The 21,302-nt window shown below is 35.2% G+C and overlaps 1 protein-coding gene across 4 annotated transcripts in view; it reads right to left on the reverse strand.

Annotated features, from left to right (window-relative positions):
* CDIN1 (CDAN1 interacting nuclease 1) overlaps positions 1 to 21,302 on the reverse strand; it is a 114,249-nt gene that overhangs the window by 11,948 nt on the left and 80,999 nt on the right. The window contains exon 11 of one of the 4 annotated variants that reach the window (XM_042813801.1): positions 16,102 to 17,340. The exons of the other annotated variants lie outside the window; for them this stretch is intronic. Coding sequence (XP_042669735.1) covers positions 17,298 to 17,340 — 43 coding nt within the window. The 3' untranslated portion in view covers positions 16,102 to 17,297. Of the gene's footprint in view, positions 1 to 16,101; positions 17,341 to 21,302 lie in introns of those variants that run through there. 4 annotated transcript variants of the gene reach the window in all.

Consider the following 21,302-nt stretch of genomic DNA (forward strand, 5'->3'; position numbering starts at 1 on the left):
TTTCACAAAGATTTAGATTGAGAATATTCTAGAGACTAAAGGACACAACACTTTTTGTAGAACTATGACATGCATTATGTCTCAAAATGGTGCATAACTACGGATGTGCAAAGAAGGCCTCCTGACTTTCCCAGAAGGAGGATTTTTTATCATCTTCTCTTTATACATAGACATACACATACACTATATGTATCTGTCAGCCAAATGCAACTCTACTATGTTCATCTTCTAAAAAATTCATAATGCTGTTCAGATTTATATACAAGTTATTTTTTCTTAGTAGATACCACCAGTATAAACAATTTTATTTCAACTTTGCTTACTACACACTGGACCTTCTTAGCTCAACATCAGAATAAGAAATTCTGTTCACAAGATACACAAATGCAGGTTACCATGCAAGATAGACCAGAAGGAGGGAGAGGAAGAAAAATGTTATCATTTGTGCAGGTTTAAAACCAATAGCAGATTTGTCAAGATAGCTATGTCTGATGAGAATTCATCCAGAAGTCTGTAATAATAATAATAATAAAAAAAAAAATAAAAAAATAAAACACATTAGTATATTATTTTCCCTCAAAACTATGTGTTGAAAATAGTGGAAAAAAATTGGACTCTGTATTCCTGTGTGTTATTTATCTTTGCCATGTAATTACTAGATTGACCTTGTGTCAAGCCACTTACTTTATGACATTTGTATGTTAGCTATTCCTAAAGATGGAACGAATCCCAATAGCTACAAGTTCAATGTGTTAAATATGGTAAAACCCTTTTAGACAAGTTCAAAACAAAAGAGTGACTACATTTTTTCTCCACAAAAGTTAGTACAAAATACACACCTGCACTAGTCAATTGGAAGATATCGTAAAACTGGTCATATTGAAAAGTGAGTTTAATGTCTCTGGCAGGTAAGATATACATAAAACTTATGTGAAATGTAGCAATATTAATGTTACATGCAATACAAAAAACTTGTCAGTTATTGCTGGTTTAGGTGTCTGGTAACTATCACTATTACATATTTTTAACATCTTAATAAAACACGTGCATAAAAATCCATTAAGCATTGAAAAATTCTAGTACAGGATAACATTTTCACCATAACTATTTCTCTTACATCTTTTTGTTTTATTTTAAGTGTACTATATTAGGGAAAATTATTGGTTAGCCGTCATTTAAGGCCATAAAAATTGCACTAGCATTCTCTTCAAATAAAATAAGTAGAATAAATACAAATGATTGAGCTGCTAGTCCTCCCATTAAGACAAAAGCAAAACTAAGAGAAAAGAAAAGCAACAACAAGAAAAAATAATAAAATACAGCTTTCCCCTCCAAAGTAAGTTGAGATTGCAAATCAGCAGCTTGGAACACCAAGAACGGCTGAGCATCAACTAGTACTACTAGACACTCTGAGACTTGGCTCACTTCCGGTTTTTGGTTCTTACATTGCCTAAAAACTCAGAGTAAGTACATTAAAGGGTTAGATTTTTATCTATTGTGGGCAGATACTTCCCACTCCCTTGCTAGTCTAAAATGTTGAGAATTTTTGGTTTCTTGTTTACTTTTTAAAGTGTTTATTTTCTGTTGTTCTCTCCATGCATGTGATTGTGATGTCAAAGCATTCAAAACACAATGCAGCACAGAAGTTAAAAAAAAAACAAAACACAAAAAAAAAAAACCTATATTCCATTGTTGCCATTTTCTTATAGGAACTTTCTGAGAAAGCTGTCTCTCTCACACACCCAACCTCACAGACAGCCATAATACAGCATTAGAAGAGACGTTGGCATAAAGTCTAGTTCAACCTGAGCACAGATCACTGTGCAATGTGAAGATGAGAATGACACCTTCAACTTGAACTGAGTAATAGATGTCCAATATGGACAATAAAAGACATTTAAGATATTTTCCCTGCCTGTTCCCTCACTTTATAGTGCTCTTGCAAGAGAGGAAGTCTGGTTAAGCCAGACTGTTAGTTATGAGGCAACTCCTCTCCCCAGAGTTCCTAGAAAGGTAGTCTATAGATAAGTGAAAAGGAAGAACAACTGTAATATCTCATTTTATTAGACAGTCAGTGAACATTTAGGGAATTTCAATTGTAGCTTTCCTTCCACTTCTAGGATCTCTACATATCAATCCCTAACTTTTACCAGAGGTCTGAAAATCTCCTACTGTAACTTCAAGGCACAATATTCTTTATAAAGGTAGCATTTCTACACGCAAGATAACTTTCATACATAGTTTTAAACAACTGAGTTTACTTGGCCTGTGCTCAACAGACCAGTACACATGTGTAAGCTGGTATGAATGCACTCAGTAAGCATGGCATAATCTTCTTGAACAATCAGATGAATAGACAGTGGGGTTTGGAGCTTCTCAGCACTAAGCCTGACTACATGGAATGACTGCCACATGGAATTTTTTTACTGATGAAGTTATTTCCATTAGTTTAGTAATTGGCATACTGACCAATTATCACTTGAAATAGTATGGTACTAGTAGTATTGCTATAGTACTGTTATAGTTACAAAATACAGCTAATAAAGTCAAAGAAAACAAAACAAAAAAACCAAAACAGCTGCCCCACACACTTTCCCTCCCCATAAAAGCTCCCACTAGGAAGTATCTGGCAGCAAGACGAATAAATGAACACAAACATACATTTATTTCCTGAAGCCTCTCTCCTAAGAAAGGAGAACTTGCATTCTCATATCAATATGTATTTTTGCCAGGGGTAAATACGACTTCTGCTTAGACACCCACATCTCTCTCTTTCCACAACTGCTAAATCCCCATTTAACATTTTTTAGAAGCTATTTCTAAAGCCACACCAACAGATTATGCATTATTTTTACTGAAGTTCAAAGAGAAGAGAGACTACAGCTTTGCCTGTCCTACCTGATTTCACTATGGCAACAGCAGAATAACGGTAAATTCAGGAGATTAAAAGTGCTATAATTCCAGCTGCACTAGCAAAAATAACTATTCAAAATTAACTTGTAATTCCTTGATTACTTATGGGCACTTTAGAACCATTCTTTAATTAAAAAGTCAGGCCACATATGAAATGATAGAAATGGTATAGAACAGTACAGAACGTCTTCTATTTGCTTATGTTTCCACTTTAATTTGCTTATTTGCTCTCATTTGCTTAACACTGCCAGTATTTAGTGCTGTGCAAATTTATGGAAATCTGACTTTAAAGAGCTTTGTGGTACTGAGTGATTTTTTTTTTTTTTTTTTTGACATATATTTATACTGAAGTGATTTGATGACTTTCTGAAATGAATGAAATAATGGAGGAAGCACTACACTTTCTTGTGCTGTATTGTGAAGTTCTGGCTGGCATTAACATATCATCACTGTCGGTAAAGCAAATGGATTGGTTTTATCTCAGCTTGCTTTGCACAAGTGTCCATCCCATGCCTGCAAATGAGGATGGATACAATCTGATAGATTTGTAAACTTTTTTCACAGGCATTTAAGGACAATTGTACACCTGTAGTGTACCTTACAGGAATTGGGAGACTATATAACATTTATGTTGGAGGAAGCCAAACTGCATTCCAATTTTTTAGAAGAAAACAACAACAACAAAACAAAACAAAACACATTCAAACCAGATGCTATATTTTGATTGCTACTGTGTAAATACATAATAAATAAAATTTATTAAAACAGCAGATGTGGTTACAGTAAAGAAAAACTTCTTACTTACTGATAGCACTGTGTTTGGCAGTCATGACCAATCACAGAATGCTTGTTGTTTCAAATAGTAAAGAAATCAAACCAAACATGCTTAGCCAGTTTTTCAATTATCTGCATTTTTACTGCAGATAACTATTCTGACTTTTATATATTGTCTGCAATTTAACAGTAACACGCCAAGAAGATTGCTACAGTACTTTTCAAACCTATGCATAGATATATGGACACCAATCCAAAAAAAAAAAAAAAAAAAAAAAAGGTATTTGCCTTTGCATTCCTCACAGGAAGAAGGAATCAATCTGTGTAACACTTGATCACTAAAAGGAAAAAGTGATGCAGCTATGGAAAATACAAAACAATCCTATGAAGAGCTGGGAGAGATATTTTCAGGAAAATTCTACAAGTATTGCATTTGCTTAAATATTTGCTCAGTGCCTACCTGGAATCTGCAGTCAGGGCATTCATACACTGCAAGTGCCACACACAGATCAAGGCTACTGCAATACCGAGGGAAATGAACAGCTGGCCATAGGAAAGATGAGTGGAATTCTGCCTTTGCAGTGTAAGCAAGCCAAGAGGAGAAGCAGTGCAATTGTTCACTACTAACACACCCAGAGCAGGTCAGTCTCACAGATATGGCAGTAGGACCAAAATGCTTCAAATGCTTTCAAAAGAAAACAAACAAACAAACAAAAAAACCCACAACCAAACACATGCACAAAAAAGGCTCAGTAAGTATTACAAAAGGGTTGTAAGACATGGCATTTGACCAGTCAGAGTGACAAAAATCTTACACATCTACAGGAAGTGCATGAAACTAACACACAAATTACTCCTTAGCAATTAGAATTGGTATTGCCATGGCTAAAAAAAATTGAATATAGAACCAAATACATTTTCTCTACCTAAGGAACAAAGACAAATGCTTGTACAAGATTATGTGTATTTATAAAATGGGATACCAGGTATTCCATATGCAGGAGGCTAGGAAATTTAAATGAAGTAAGATTAAAAAGAATCTTCTTTTCAAATGAGCAGTATGAACTTGAACCATTGTTCAGTTGCTGTAAAATCCCAGCCTACAGACACAGCTTAATAATTTAGTTTTCATAAATAATAATGCACTGTCTGATTTTTATCTAAGGTAACAGCTTCACCTTGCAAAGGTTCTTGAGGCTCGGAAGGCAAATAGATACAGACTATAGTAATTTCTCTTTTTGCCTTCACAAATATATCAAGAACCTTAAGCTCTTCTGCCTCAGTGTTATCCAGGTCACTCTCATCCAATCCTCAAGCCTACAACACAGTGACCAAAGACACACAGAAAGAAATAGAAGCAACCACCAGAACTCAGAGATTTCAGCTATAGCTACTTCAGTAGTTCCTTGCCCTAGTTTTCAAGGAGGAAATAACCAAACCCCACACCAATCATACAGTCTGCCATTTAAAAAATTCATTTCAGGATTCCTCTGAAAGTTCTGGTTCTGATGTACACAGTTCCTAGGAGCAGGTGGCCATCTCCTTGCCCTGACCTGCCTGAAGAACTGAACTTCATGTCAATACAGTACTTCACAAAGCACACAGCTTTTGGAATGAGAAGGCACAATGTTCCTGGTGGGGAATTTCTACCTGCAAAACAACCTCTTGCCAAAGGTAACTGTGACAGGCAACCTGCCTAGTCATGCAAGACCTGTCACAGCCAACAAACCTGCCTGCAGTAAAAATGGCTGAATAGGGATGAATGCTTTTGCTTACAAATAGAGATTAATTTAACAGTAAAACTGAACAAAGTAATAACAGCTGAATCAAATGTGACAGCCAAAAAACATTTTATGCACACACTTTATTACCATTCTTAAGTTCATGTTTGCATAGCTAGTGAATTTATGCTTCAGCATGTCTAAAACTGAGTTACAGAGACATACACAGCGGTAATTTTCTTTACAGTGATCTACCAACTGGATGAGTAAAAAGAGAGGGCAACCATTCAGAAAACAAGCAGCATACATTCAGCTCTTTAGTCTTCCCTGTCTAGTCTCATACGCAACAGAAATCTTTACTGCACCCTAAAACTTCCAGAACTCAAACTCTGAAGAAAGAACCATCTCCACCTACTTCCAGGTTCTGCATCTAACAAGAATCCTTTTCATATAATGTGCTTTCAGAATATTTAAGCAGCAACAACAACAACAAAAAAATAAATACAAGAAATAGGAGAAGAAAAAAAGAATATACAGACACAGAAATTTGTGAAAAAAAAAAATAAAATGCAGAGAGATGCATGAAGCAGAAGAGTAGTATGGAACATTATACAGTAGTTAGGATAAGGGGGAATGGTTTTAAACTAAAGGAAGGGAGATTTAGACTAGATGTCAGGGGAGGTCCCCCCCCCCCCGTGTGAGGTGCTGGAACAGGTTGCTCAGAGAGGTTATGGATACAACATCCCTGGCAGCATTTAAGGCCAGGTTGGATAGGGCCTTGGGCACTCTGATCTAGTATGTCAGCAACCCTGCCTGGAGCAGGGGAGTTGGAACTTGATGGTCCTTGAGGTCCCTTTCAACCCAAGCCTTCTATAATTCTATGGATAGTTAAAATAAAAATCCTCAAAGCATTATGTTAGAAAAATAATTAAGCCACAGATCTCATTCAGCACTAACTGGCACTTGCTAACAAACTGTTAATGAAGGCTATCAATAAAGAAGCAGATGCTAAGCAACAGCACTTAAGTGTTTGCCCACTTCCAAAAATAAAAATTGTATAAAGTTATAAAAGGAGCAAGCCACCATCTTTTCTTACTTTGTACACAGGACTAAGTGGAGTGTTATCTATTCTTAGAATTTTTCCATAAAACAAACTCAACACAGGTGTATTTTAATGCAAAGCTCTTAATTTACAATAAATATTTTAAATTTTAACCTTACAGTACTTTTGAAATCTGTTTATAATTTGCAAAGTACAGTGCTTTGAGATGAATCTGAAAAAATTCAGCAATTAATAGTACTTACAGGTAAATGAAATAGAAAGCTTTAACCATTTACATATTATTGTCATCCTAGTTGAATAAGTTTAAGAGTAAATAATTTTAAGATACTGCCAGAAAGGTAACATTGGTAGTTTAGCTTTTCTAATGACTAGAAAAGAAAACAGTCTATGAATTGTAAAATAGAATGGCAAATTTTTAATATTAATTAGAAGTAAAAAGTAAACTTGATTATTTGGTGATATTTCTGACTTTTTACTTTATGTTAAAAGTGTCACAAAATACTTTTTTTTTTTTTTTTTTTTGCTTACTTGAAGAGCACTTATTACAGTGCTACCTTTAGAATAAGCAAATGGTATCTGGCTCTCAAGAATAATCTTATGGGAAATGTGTATTGTGTTTACTGTTATTTGATGATGAAATGTCAACAGATTGAAATATTTCTATAATAAATTATTCCATTCAATAAAGGCATCAATAGATTGCCTGGTTTTAAAATACAATTTCACTATAATGCATTGAAAGAAATAGCCCTAATGTAAAAGCCCTGCCATGTGAATTAGTCCCTATAAACCACAGTCCCCTAGCCCCTTGCTTTAGTGTACTTCTGAAAAACCCACAACTACAAGGAAATTCAGAGATTGGAATAAAAATCCTCACTTACCACTTTTTGCCTAGGTATCACATTTTACTCTCTGCATTAAAGAAAAAGTAATTCAGAATCTCCTAAAAATTCTTAAAAATACTGCCTAACGTTAAGGACAAGCATACCTACCCATAGACTATAGGAAATGGTTTACATATGTGGACTTTTTTCCCCCTCCAAAATATGGGGCCAAAATGGGTTAGATTATTTTACTGAAATACAAAGAAATATTGAATCATGAGTTGCAGGCAGTGGACTGCATGCTAGGGATCTTCCAAATACACATGAAAAAAATCTGCCATCTCATAAATAATGTTTTGCTTGTTAAAACAAAGCAAGTCAACCACAGGATGCAATGTGAAAAACTAAGATGGTCAGCAGGATCACAAAGAAATGTAGAAAAAAGTTCAAAACGTAGAAAAAGATTTAAATGAACATAAAATCACACTTATTTAGATACACAGGTCACTCCAAAAGTAACACCTCATACTATTTTTCATGGAACTACACCTGATGCGAGGAGCACAATAACACTATTTGATAAAACAAATTTGCAGCTACAAAAATTGTTTTCTGACAGTCACTATCATTAGCTGTGCATTTTCATTAGCTACAAACAAAACCCTGCTTGCTGTGCTTGTAAAAATCTGCATCAGTGGAGGTGACTGCTGTTTCACAGCTGCTATGACAGAATCACTGCTAGAAAAATGTTGCTCATACATATCATCTTTAATTAGTCTGAACAGTCACAAGTCAGAAGGTGCCAAATCTGGACTATGCAGGGAGTGTGGTAAGACAGACTAGCCAAGTTTTGGCAACATGCTTAATAGTCTTGAGACTGGTAAGGAGACTGGTGCTATCATGTTGGAAGAGAAAGGTAGCCTTCTTCTGTGACCTGACTATTGAAGTTTGAGCCTTCAGCTTAGTCAGCATCACAGTGTAGCAGTCAGAGCTGATGGTTTGTTTGGGTTCCAGGACATCCAGATGGATCACCGCTTTCCACATCCCAAAAGACAATTCATATCACTTTACCTATTGAAGGCTGCATCTTGCACTTTTTCTTCCATGGGGAATTCACATGGTGCCCCTCCAGGACTGCCTGTAGACACCAGCTCACAGTGGTGATACCACACCTTGTCACCAGTAATGATGCAACCTTGGGAACTGTCACCTTCAGCCTTCAATATGACAAATTTGCATATGGTGTTCTTCCTGCCCCTGTGTGAGAATTCATGGCACCCACCTGGCACAGACTTTGTGACAATCCGATCTTTCCATCATTGTTTCCACTGAATTGAAGCTGATATTCAGCTCCATACACAGTTTCCTGGTCATAATCCACTGATCCATGTGGTTGACTTGATCAAGACACTCTCCATTTCATGGTCTGACTACTCTGCATGGCAGTTCTGGAACATGGCTTGTCTTTCATATCGCTGTTGCCACTGCTGAAATATACCACTCACCACCTCTGTGCTCACATCCACTGTTTGGTCTCCATAAACATTCAGCGAACATCAACGAATTCCAATGGGTGTCTTTTTTTTCCCTGCATGGAGGAATTCAGTTCCATACCTTTGCTTCTTTCACACTTCCATTTTGACAGACTGCTCCTCTGCCGCCATATGTCACATGGCAACAAAGTGTAACAATATTGTTGGGAAGTTCAGTCTCTACTTCCATCCCATCAACATCTGCCTATGATGTCATGGGCCAACATAATAAAATAGGAGGCACAACTTTCAGAATACCCCCTGTATATTATCTCATTTAATATTTCTGTTATTTTTGCCCTGGCTTTTAAGCATTCCAACCAAGTCATGCTTCCCTTACGTGAATGGAAGGTAAACAGATATGCTGGAATCTCTCCTGGCACTTAAGCATCTCACAGTGGTATATTTTAATTTCTGGCACACATTATGATTTGTGCTTAATGGATCCTCTGTTCTTATGCCATTTTGTTATAATCAGCATGTGTTTTAGTCATTGATCAGCAACTCCATTTGCCTTTCATATCATAATTTGACATCAATACAAGAAACAGGATGAGATGCAAACAAAATGATATAGAATTCCTAAATAATAGCCGATCATGAATTACATTTGCAAAGTGTGTATTGTCAGTTCCAGATTTAACAGGCAATAAGTACCTCTTTGTACTGAACTTCCAGAAATTCAATGGAAGTAAAAAGAAAGCAGCTTCCGGAGTAAAAACAAAAACACAACAAAACCAACCACAATTACAAGTTGCTAATCACATCTAAGGATTATTGGTCTTTCTTACTAAGAAGTCATAGATAGAAATCAGTTAACTCTTTGTAGTCGCTGTTATCAGAGATTTGATGATCTCAGGTGGATGTCTAGTGAACCCTGATTCTTCTATGAAGACCTCTAAGTCCTCTAACTGAAATGCACTGAGTATGTTCCCAGGAAATTACTCTCCCAGTAGTTCCCAAAGAAATGTTTTGGCATAAATGAATTTTTCTCCAGTACATTCTGATGAAGCTTTTCAGATTTTTAAGTACTTGCTTATCTTTGTTAATACAGTCAGGTACACCCATATCTACTGGGATCTGCTTTAATGGCTGAAAGTTTGTCTTGTCAGCAGAAAATGTTAAACAACCGAAAAAGAAAAAAAAAAAACAACCAGTATTAAAGCCTTGTTTGTGGAAAAGAAACTGCTAATATGTTTTAAGATCACTAGAAATTCAAGGCTAGAAGAAATATAAGAAATACAGTACAAAAACCCACAGCACAGATGTGGAAAAAGCCAAAGCCAAAATCAAAAAGCCAAAATTTAGAAAAAAACAAAAACCAAGAACCCCATGTAATGTAAGCTTCATATTATCAAGCACACATTAAAGATTTTTAGACAGACAACTTTAATCTCATATTTATTTTGTACTCCACTGTCCTGTGGACAGTGTTAAAGTTGTTTATAAATTTTATGTGAAAAGATTCCTTGGGAATAAGCTCAGAGATAAAGCTAACCTGATGATTTATACTATTGCTGTGGAAACATAAAAAAAGGGACACAGTTATAGATATACAAATATATATTCATGTGTATGTATGAATAGGAGGTTGGTTTCCCTATTCTAAATTTATCTCGGTCATTTTTCTCCCCCTTTATGATGAGGCAAACATAGAAAGAGTTGTGAGTAACTCTGCAACCATCTGTGCAACACCTCTGGCTCTTTAACCAGAGGAAACATGTTTTTTTTTTCCTGAAATAAACAGTAAATATTTATTTAGTTTATTATTTTAATTTATTATTTTATTTTTATTATTATTAACATTATATTAAGTAAGTAAGGTATAGGATAGATAGGAATCTGCCTTTCTCATAGCAAATTGTCACCATTTTAAAATTACATTTTTATGAGATTTATTTGAATTCTGTGTTGGCAAATCTTTTCTTTTTAGAATTTCCTTGGGACACCAATACATAAAAAAAAAAAATTTAACATATTTGTTTTGGAGTATTTTTTTATTTCAATTTTCTTTTTGTAAACCAAAAGGACTGCACAATTTATCTTCAGCATAGTTGATTCCACATGTATAAAATCAACACAAATATTTTAGTACAACTTTCACGCAAGTCAGACTACATTTAGCAAGACACTGCTCTCAGAAAAAGGAAAGCTGTGTATTTTCTGTAACCTTAAATAATTTTAAGAAAAAATAAGGAAAGCACTATTAAAACATATATTTTAATAACAAATGTATATTTTTTGAAAAAAAGTAAGCTTTATACTTTTCATACACAGACTAAAGTTCACTTCAAAATTGTTAGATTTTTGCTTTCAAATTCTTTTCCAAAATAAGTGAACCTGCTAGCTCCTTATCAATGAGTATAGAAATTTTTTGCATGCTATTGCTATCCTTAAGCTTAAATAGCTTTCTGCTAGATGTTTAACCCTTTTATGAACCTACAGAAAACAAGCATATCATCTGCTCATATTTAACTCATCCTACATTGGGAGAAAACACACATGATGTATGGCGGACTATTTTTTCTTCTCTGCTGAAAGTGACTGAGTACCTGAAGTGCTTGATTTGGAGGATAACACATCAGTTGCTTTAGAGAGCAAAATATAAGCCAGCTCAGAATCACTAAATCATCTACATTCATACAGTTTCAGTAAAAATTCACCCTAAGACAAGCCTAGCTTGAGGCCTCATAGGCATATTCATCTGGTCTGACAGGATAGATTAGCAATTGAAGTAGTTGAGATATGAAATGTTCCACAATATTATTTCTGAAAGTTCCACAACATTTTTCTGACACATTCCACAATATCATTACTTCTTATACTCTGATGTGATTTTTAGAACATGAATGTTTTAGAATCAACAGATGTCTTCAGCTGGAATTAGGAGCGTGTCCACTGCCTTATTCCCATAAAATGAATGCAACTTTAAAACGCTGATGTATTAGTGTCATAAAATTGCAGATTTAATCTTACAGCCTTTTTTTTTTTTTTTTTTGCCCCCTACAGACAGGAACCTTTGTAATATAAGATATATAACATCTGGCAAAGAAACAAAAACAAAATAAAATAAGGAAGTTAACCAATACTAAGGGAAAGTGCTAAGCAACAACTCAAGAGTAACATAAACATCAGTGTTTACGTAAGCATATTATTTAAACATTTTTTTTTCCCCAAAACAATGGAATACAATAAAAACAATTTATCTTGCTCTCTTGCAATATGTGAAAATGTTATCGTTGAGAAGCCAATGACTACTGTAGCATTTTTATTATCATTACACTTTGTGTTTTCAACTTAAAGTTGGTCCATTGAAAGCAATGAAGGTCCATCACTTCATATCAGCAACAGAATACTCTTGCAGACTTTAAACCCAGCTGTCACTATACTGTGGCTCATTTTTCATAAAACAAAAAGAATATTAATGAGTAGCACCCAGACTATTTCAGATTACCGCAATTCAGAGAGCTGCATGTTAATCTCACCAAGCACACCTTGACTAAAAGTAAACAAGTTGTCTGTTTTACTTTTTACTTGTCGTAATGTGATGGAAAGTACAGCAATAATAGCTGAATGGCACAATCCCAGGCTACAGCAAATAAGCATGAACCCAAATGCAGCAGCCACGGACACAAAAACAAAGGAAGAAAACCTGCTTACCTTTACCTGCCTGAGGTATACACAGGGATCTGCAGCAAGATACCCTCACCTCCACTGCGGACCCTTAAATGAAGTCTGGGGAGGGGTGGTTCCAGTTCTTCTGGTCACTCAGGTACATTGCATGCACCTGATGTCCCCTGGATTGGCCCTGTCTTCCTACCAAGTGCTCAATCTCTGTTTCAGGCCGTGACTTAGCATTTCCACTACACTTGTTAACAATAAAATAAGCAAGTGAAAGGTATCAAATTGATTCTGTAGCCTGTAGTGAGGGGGAAATAAGTGGACCCAAGTCCAAACATTTTGTAAAGGACATGTAACTAAATTTTAGGAAACAATATTTGCTTCAAGTAACACAACAGATCCAAAATAGTAGTTTTTTTGAAGTCATGTGGCTACATGAAAGGGTTAAGCAGGAAAATAAATTGTTGACATATGACTAGATAACACGAGACTTAATAATAAAAAATGCAAGTCTCTCTTCAGCTGTTTCTCTTCCAGATTAATGAAACTTTTATGTTGGTATTAAGTTGTGTCTTGATCTGTTCAGTTACTGATGTCAGGCTACCCCTTCCACTCCCAGATGTCAGAATTCAGCTCAGATGTTTTTTTTTTTTCCCTAGAAGAAAAATCCTAGTGTGCTTACACTGGGATGGAATAGAGTCTGCCACAGAACATCTGGGCTGGAGTTAGGGCATGGAGTTGCAGTGCCCAGACTGAAATCAGATGAAAATAGTCTGAAAATATTGCTTCTTCTCAAATTTTGGTTTTATGACATTGTAAGAGCATAAAGAGGAAACTGCCATCACCTTTCTTTTTTTTCCAGAAGACATCATTATTTTCTGATTTGTTAACAAACTGGGATTACAATCTAGAAACTTACAGTACATTTTCTACTTCACTTTCACATATTTGAGTCATTATTTACAGACAGCACATCAACACAGAAAGGAGGTAAGAATGTTGCCAATAATCAAAACGGAAATCTATTCCCAAATTAACTTTCTGTTTTATTTGGCCCCCCTGCCCTTGTAGAAATTCCTACTCCTGCTATCCAGAAGGTAATAAAAGACAGTAAGCATTCATACTGAATTTTTTATACTTCTTTTTAAGTAGGAGGAGCAGCAGAGATTATTCTAGCCCAGTGAAGGCACCCTCTGTTGCTGAGAGTGCAGTTTCAACAGACCATCTATAAACCAGGTCACACACATACGCCTTTTATTCTTGAACTGCTGCTGTTGTGCTTCTTGATTTGTAAGCAGGACAGAGCTTGATGCTAGGGTCCTAAGGAAATCTGTATCTAACATAGGCCTTTGCAGTAAAAAGTAACACACGCGCAGTCAAAGGGCAGTAATTAGGTGCTGAGTCCCCAGCTGCTTGACTGAAGTAACTGGCTGCCAGGAGTTAAAAAGCTAAGCCAGAGTGCATAAAAGTTAGTTACTGCTGCTGCCAAATAGAAGCACTTTCAAGTAAAAGCAGTATGGAAAACCTTTTTGATTTAGGACTTAATGCTCCTATATCCACTTATTGACACTGTGCACCCTATTCCTCAACCAGAAAATGATATTTTACTTTTCTTTGTATTAGATTGTGGATACTCTGTTGTTAGGTCATGCCTTGTCACTGCTGCGATCTGTTTCATCCCCTCTGAGTTCAGAAGAACTTGATTGAGACCTGCTGTGACTACATCCCCGTTGCTTGTCTCTCACGTGATATATCACTGGGAACTCTGTGTTGCTTGTGTAGAAATTGTACTGTCCTGGGTTTGCCATGGTCCTTGTATTTGATTCTCTGTCTACTGTTTTCTTATAGCAAAATCTGCAACTCTTGCAATTAATCGGCAAATTCAGGATTATTTTAGCTCTCTGGTGACAGTACTTCCTGCACTCTTTTTGTAATGCCCGCACTTGTAACAAACTCAAACAAACCACAATCATGTAAACACTATATTTTATATCCTGTTAGCCAGCTAAAAGGTAGAAAATGCTTGCACTAAACTTTTAAGGGTATGGAGCCAACACCTTGGGCCAATAACATCCTCATTAAAAAATAAGGTATATCAAAACTCTCAAGTTAAAAGGTTTAGTCCCTGTGTAGTTGATAAATGTTGAGCTAAACTAATCAATGGTTTTAAGAAGCAGTGCCATCAGCTGGCTGCCCTGACCTGTGCTTCTAGTTTTTACAAACGTAAGATTTAAGAAAGATGTCAACACCAGGCCTCTGACCTAGTATGGACCTTGTTCATGCCAGCCTGGTGTTCTGCTAAACAGACTGAGAACTTTCAGCTCAAATCAGTAACATGTGCGCTTCACTAATATAACACATGGCCTGGAAATTAAAATGAAACATGATTGAGTGCCTTTGGATATTTTAACAGCTAAGAATGCAGCTAGGAAAAAAAAAAAAAAGAAAGTTGTTTCTGTGTTTTGTTTGGGGAGGGGGAAGGATAAATTCAATTGTTTTGTTTTTCTTCAAAAATGTGGGGAAAACAAAAAATCAATTAATTATTTCATGGATGACTAACTTAGGGCAAATAACAGGTTGTATGTTTCTTTATGTGTGCCACTTATTAGATAAGTAGGTTTTACTGCTTTTAATTGAGCTAAGTTAAAACTAATTAGAAGGTAGTTAAAATACAATCTAAATACAATAAAATGAATAAAACCAGCCGGTGGCATTTTGCTCATCAATAATATTCCTTATGCAATTGGTTATTTCCAGTATGTCATATGTTGATTATTTCCAATTAGAATACAAAGCTTTGCCAGTTGCTGGAATGACAGTTTATCCCTACATGCAGGAATGGGAACAGACTTTCCACATGTGCCACCATTTAACCAGTTTCATTCATTTTATGCCATCTTTTACTGATACTCATGATTCTTACATATGACTCTAGACATCACATATGAATTTGGACTTCCTATAAACCAAAATACACCTATCTTTGTAATTACAGATGGACAGGTATACAGTAAAACCCACAGACATTCAGTTACTAGATACAAGTAGCATCTCAGGTCAGTGCTGAGATTTTATATTTGATAGTGGAACAGTGATGCCTTTAGGACAGAAGCAGATTTTTTTTATATAGTAAGGGGGAAAATTATATGAAAAAAATGCTATTTTATACTTAGTAATAACGGTAAATGCTTCTACATGCATACTTTTCCATCTCTATTAGCCATGAAATAATTAGCTAACTGGTGATTGTGGTATATCTATGCTTAGGGCTTGTTTCTTTAGTTTTTAGACTTACACAAAAACTTGGAACAGGAAAAAACTGCCAAAGACAACAAGATTACAGAAATTAAACAGAGGAAATATCTTTCACTAAACAGGCATTCAAGTATGAAGCATGCTAACTTGATCTCCATCACCTACTGCATGTCCAAACAGAAAAACTAACTTTTGTTGTTGGTGGTTTTTTTCCCTTGCATTTGGAAGATGCTTTTTTTTTTACAGTGTCACTGTCCATTAATTTCACAATAGACTTATTTCTTTTTCAGAGAAGGAAAGAAAATATTGGAAAAACAAATGAAAGTTATCATATTTACTGGAATAGATGGTTGAAAGAATATTAAGACTACATAATGGGCAAGTGCAGTTCACATAATTTGAATTTATTTTGCAGTTAAAATTGTTAGTGAAAACATAAGAGTATTATATACATATATAACTTTATCATGTCTGCTCCTTCTCTGTGTAAAGCTACTTATATTTCAACCTACAAGGTGTTCCAATTTATACCTGCTAATGACACAGGCAACGACTGTTTTCTTGTAATAAACCAAACATTGCAGGGACTTAGTTGGCATTTCACAGTATAAAAGGTATTAAACATATTTCTTCATATAAGGGAGCTCTGCATTTAAGATTATGGCACTGTAGTTCTGCAAAAACATTTTCTTATTGGCTCTGAACTTAAAAAAAATGTAGCCATCATATCTATAATCTTTTATTATTCACTGAAATTTCATTAATTTTAAGCGATGGACATAGAAGATGGAAAGGATTTTATATTTGCAGAATGCTCAATATTCAGGCAAATGCAGAATTACAACATAAATATTCCCTAAATTTGTGGCATTACCTGCTGAAATAGAAATATGATTGATACAAACAGACTTACTCGCAGTTTTGGTATAAGTGATTCTATTCTGCACTTCTTTCTACATTTACAAAATGCAGGCACTGAGACAGTTGTTGGCCATATTGGTTCTACTTCTGTCAGATTTAGAAAGAAATTAAAAAAACATATTTTTACTAATTCCTGCATATCTCTAAATGAAAAAAAAAAGAAAAAGAAGTGAAGCTTTATATGAGTTCTGCACTGATTTCATATCAAATTTTAGTATATAGTAACGGTAGACCTATGCAACATTATATTGTGACAATATTTATGAAAAAGGTATAATTACACAGCAGTACAGAAACATGGCAAGTATTCAAAGGTCTAGTAATGGAAAACAGTCACATTAGATGCAAAATTTTGACGTATCTATTTAATACTTCTCAGAGTTTACTCAACTTTTTCCTTTTTACAAATGTACATAGCTTCAATTTTATTGATGAATAAAATTATTGAATTTAAGTTGCTACAAAAAATTATTCAATTTAGTCTAGATGCAATTATAAAGACTATCTTGGCTCTTTTTTAGGCTTGTTTTTATTTTTAAGTCTTTTTTCTTTTAAATAAACAAACAGCAGGATTAATCCTCTTAGAAGGAAATATTCTTCCATTTCCTCAAGCAGAACTAGATTGTCCTCATTCCTCCCAAAACAGACTTCTTGCCACAAGGCATAACTTCTGTCAAAGCTCTGATATCTTCTGCAATAAATAAAGTAGGCATTTGCTTTGTAAAAAAAAAAAAAAAAAAAAAAAAAAAGCAATAAAAAAAACTGAAAAAACCAACTTCTTGAAGACCTGTACTATGTGTGATAAAAAAACCTCAAATACCTCCTAAATCAAACTTAATAACAAAATCTCTTAATGAAAGAAAGATGTTAGTGTTGTTATGAAGGTCTGTTTCCAACCAGCATAACTAGAAGACTGAGGTATCTCTCCTACATTGTGAAGCAACTTCTCAAACTCAATGTCATTGAAATACTACCTATTCAAAAACACTTTAAAAATAAGATACATTAGCCACATTTTTTTCCAAAGAAAGCCATTTTCCTAAACATTGAATAGTTTATTTTGATTTCTTCATCTTCCTTTATGGTGTCGTTCTTTTAAATGAAGTTATTGATTCTCAAACAAAATGGAAATGGTCACAAAATGGAAAAGGTTATAGCAACAAATTATGTTTTAACTACTGGAAAAATACAGATTTCAAACAGAATAGTAAGCTTTAAGATAACATCTAGCATTTGCACAGCATGCATTAGAATGATTTTGGGCTATATCTGTCTTTCTGCTGCCAGGTATGAATTTGTCCATATTTTGCTACAAGCTTATTACATGCCTACCATATTTACATTTGCTCTTTATGAGTAATTTTGTATTTAGTAGTTAATCAAAATGTTTAAAAATTTAAATATTTCAAGGAAGGAAAGAATAAATGTAGTTGAAATTTCAACCATTCGAATGCCACTATTGACTTCAGCAGGAATCATACAGCTGGAGCACACATAGCAAGGAATGAAAATTGACTATATCAGCTTCTTGATTTGATCAAATTCTAGATAATAATATTTAAGCATTAAATTTAAAGCACATTAGGGTATATGGAAGTAGGGAGGGAGGAAAAGGAGGTGATGAAAAACCATCACTCTCAGATTTCTTGGAAAGCTGAGATGAGATAGGATGAACTAATAAGGTCAGTGGAAGTATTAAAGGCAATTACTAGCAATGAACTATTACATGAATGAGCAATGGTGAAGCAAACTACTATGACAATTGCACCAAAAAGACTGAAGGAGCAGATTCTGCCCCACTCACACCCACACGATTCCACCAGCAACGAAGGAAGAGTACAGACAAGATAGCACATCCTAGCAATTCTTGGTCTCGACCCTGATCCTGTAATGCTCCGAAGAGACTTAAACATGAATATCCCAAAAGCCCTTTTTCAGGCAAAAAAGAGGAAGCTTATACATTATTCAAGGAGAAGAGACCTTGGTGCCACTTCACCATGTGCTGATAAGACCTTTAATTCTCCTGGAGAAACATATTAGAAAACCATCAGTAGAGTATATGGCAAACTTAGATGAACATGTGCAAGATGTGCAAACAATAAAGAAGATTCGGGTATAGATATACTGTGTTTAAATGATAACTTCACATGCTTTTTATTTGCTTGTTTTTGTTTTGTTTCCTTGTTTTTTCAGAGAAAGAACACTACATTTATAACACCAGACTCAATGGCTCATCTTGCAGAAAGACAAGCTCCTTCAATTTACCAATGTATTTCCTGGAAAAAAACACCACACTGAATTTTTCCAGTATTGGGAATCAAGGTCGCAGATCTTGGCTGGCCTAAATTAAGATTCCTTCAAACCTGACTGATGTGACTCACAGAGCAAGAGCATAACTCTGAAAAAAAAAATGAGGAAAGGGTGATTGATGGGAGTGGTGTGGGGGAGTGGGATTCATATAAACAAAGCAGTATTACTTTTTAGTATGGCACAAGAAAGCCTATTCTATGACCTCTTTGTAAGAAAAAACTGTGCTAAACATTCAAATGATTGAGAAGGGGAGGAAAAAATGTTTATGTAACTAAATTTAGTAAGATCAGGTCAAGAAATGTGTTGGTTGTGCAATGCGACATCTTGAAGCGCTTATCCAAAAAGCTAGAATCCACATGGTTCACAAACAAACAGCTGCTGCATTAGTTTTAAGATTTGGTAAAATGAAGGAATCAGACAATTAGTAAAACATTAAAGTGAAAATATTTAATCCTACTTTCTAAGGATTCAAAACAATCACTGCCAAAAACAACAAGCTGATACTTCTAAGAGAATGTGTGCTCAATCCATAAACACTTTTAAAGTATTCAGGAGTCTGTGTCAGGAATTCAGAAGGCAGAGTGCAATACTGAACTGATGCTTTAATCATATATTGACTTTTTATCTCAATGCAAATAAACAGGTAAGAACTAGATTAAATCAAAACAAAACAAAAAAACCCCAGCAGACTCTTGAAGCCACAGATAAAAAGAACTATCAGTGGGATACAGAACTGGTATTTAATTCTGGAAGGTCGTTGTATTTTTTTTCTTTGAAAAAAGTACATCATCTTCAGAATATCATCTTCAGCTGAGCACTCAAAAACATCACAGATTCTCCTTCTGTGTAAATTGTTAAGAGTGTCTCAATAGGTGTCATAATTGTAGGATTGGAATATATTTCATTAGCAAGCAAAAGGAAAAGAAACTTAGGAAATTCTAATTATGTATGATAGGGTGAAAGGCTAGGAATGGGAAGTTAAGTTCTATTAGTTTTGTCCAGGACAGATACAGTACATTACTTACCCATATAAAGGGTGCAGGCCAAAATCATAAAGAACCTGTTAACACTGCTAGCTTGTAATGGATGCAATCACGCCATTACTATCTAAATTTTTGTTTATTTTTCAATAGATTGGTGTCTGCACATCATGCTGTCTTACACTGCCGCTCCTCTGTAACCTTAACCATTATTCCTACTGTGTAAAGTGAAGCACAAATTTAAGGTGACAAAGCACCAGTTGGCTGATGTGAAGTATGCTACGAAAGCGGAAACCTCTGAAAGCTTCACAGCCATTATGAAATAACTGACCTATATGAAACTGCTACCATGGTTCACAAATTTATTGTCAGGTTCCAGCCTCTAGCTGTTCTCTGATTGTTCTAAATACTTGACAAACTGAAGCCTTTTCACTTTCCGTTGAAATTGCCTCATCTCCCTGTCAGAGCGCCATGGGGGACTCCATTACTTTTCTGACTTCTTTCCCCTACTGACAAGTCATTTAGCTGGCTTCTTGTTGTGAAGGCTGTCCATGTCAAATTAGCCAGGGCCCCTATTGTCCTTATTACCACTCGAAAAGCCATCATGAGTAATGCTACGGGGTCCCTCAGTTGTCATCATTTGTCAGAAAGAAAGGGAGTGTGGTTACATATAGCTGACAGGTAATTTCAGTGTCTACAATTACCCCAATTAGTCTTGTCATAAACAATTCGATAAATGCACACCAATACAAACAGATAAACACACCAAGGTTTCTCACTATTAATGTCATGTAATGGATAAATCAGTGATATAATGCTATATTTTATTTATTTCTTTAAACTATCCTCAGCTGCAAGCTGGCAGTTGCTACCTGGTCAGCACAAATTGTACTATCTACTTTCATTAGCTCATCACAGCAAGAGAATATGAAAGGCTGTGACAAAATTCATTTAGAGAGAGCATGAAAGAGCAGATTGCCTAAAGCTGGTGTTATAACAGAGATAAAACAAAGGTTTTCTTTTTTCAGTTCAGTGCTGCAATGAGCTGTAAAGAAGACTATTTTGTCCTTAAAAACAAACATAAAACATGAGAGAGACAGAAGAGAAAGCAATGAAATACATTCCTTCTGAAATTAAAAATACATGCCTCGCACCATATTCCCAGTCCAGGTGGGTCTTCTAACAATATACATAATAAAAGTCTGATTTTCAGAGGGAGTCATAGTATTAACCAGTGTTCCCACTGGTGGTTTCTAGCTTTTTTTTTTTCTTTTTTTTTTCCAGATAGACCTTGCCACACTATACAGTTCCTAAAATAACTGCTAAATATTCCACATAACGTACAGCATAATTCCTGCTGTTCCTACATAAGAATTATTTGATAACGG

This window comes from Centrocercus urophasianus, unplaced genomic scaffold, assembly GCF_019232065.1.
Source record: "Centrocercus urophasianus isolate 14NV4802_14NV808 unplaced genomic scaffold, USGS_Curo_1.0 seq_14, whole genome shotgun sequence".
Classification (NCBI taxonomy): Eukaryota; Metazoa; Chordata; class Aves; order Galliformes; family Phasianidae; genus Centrocercus; species Centrocercus urophasianus.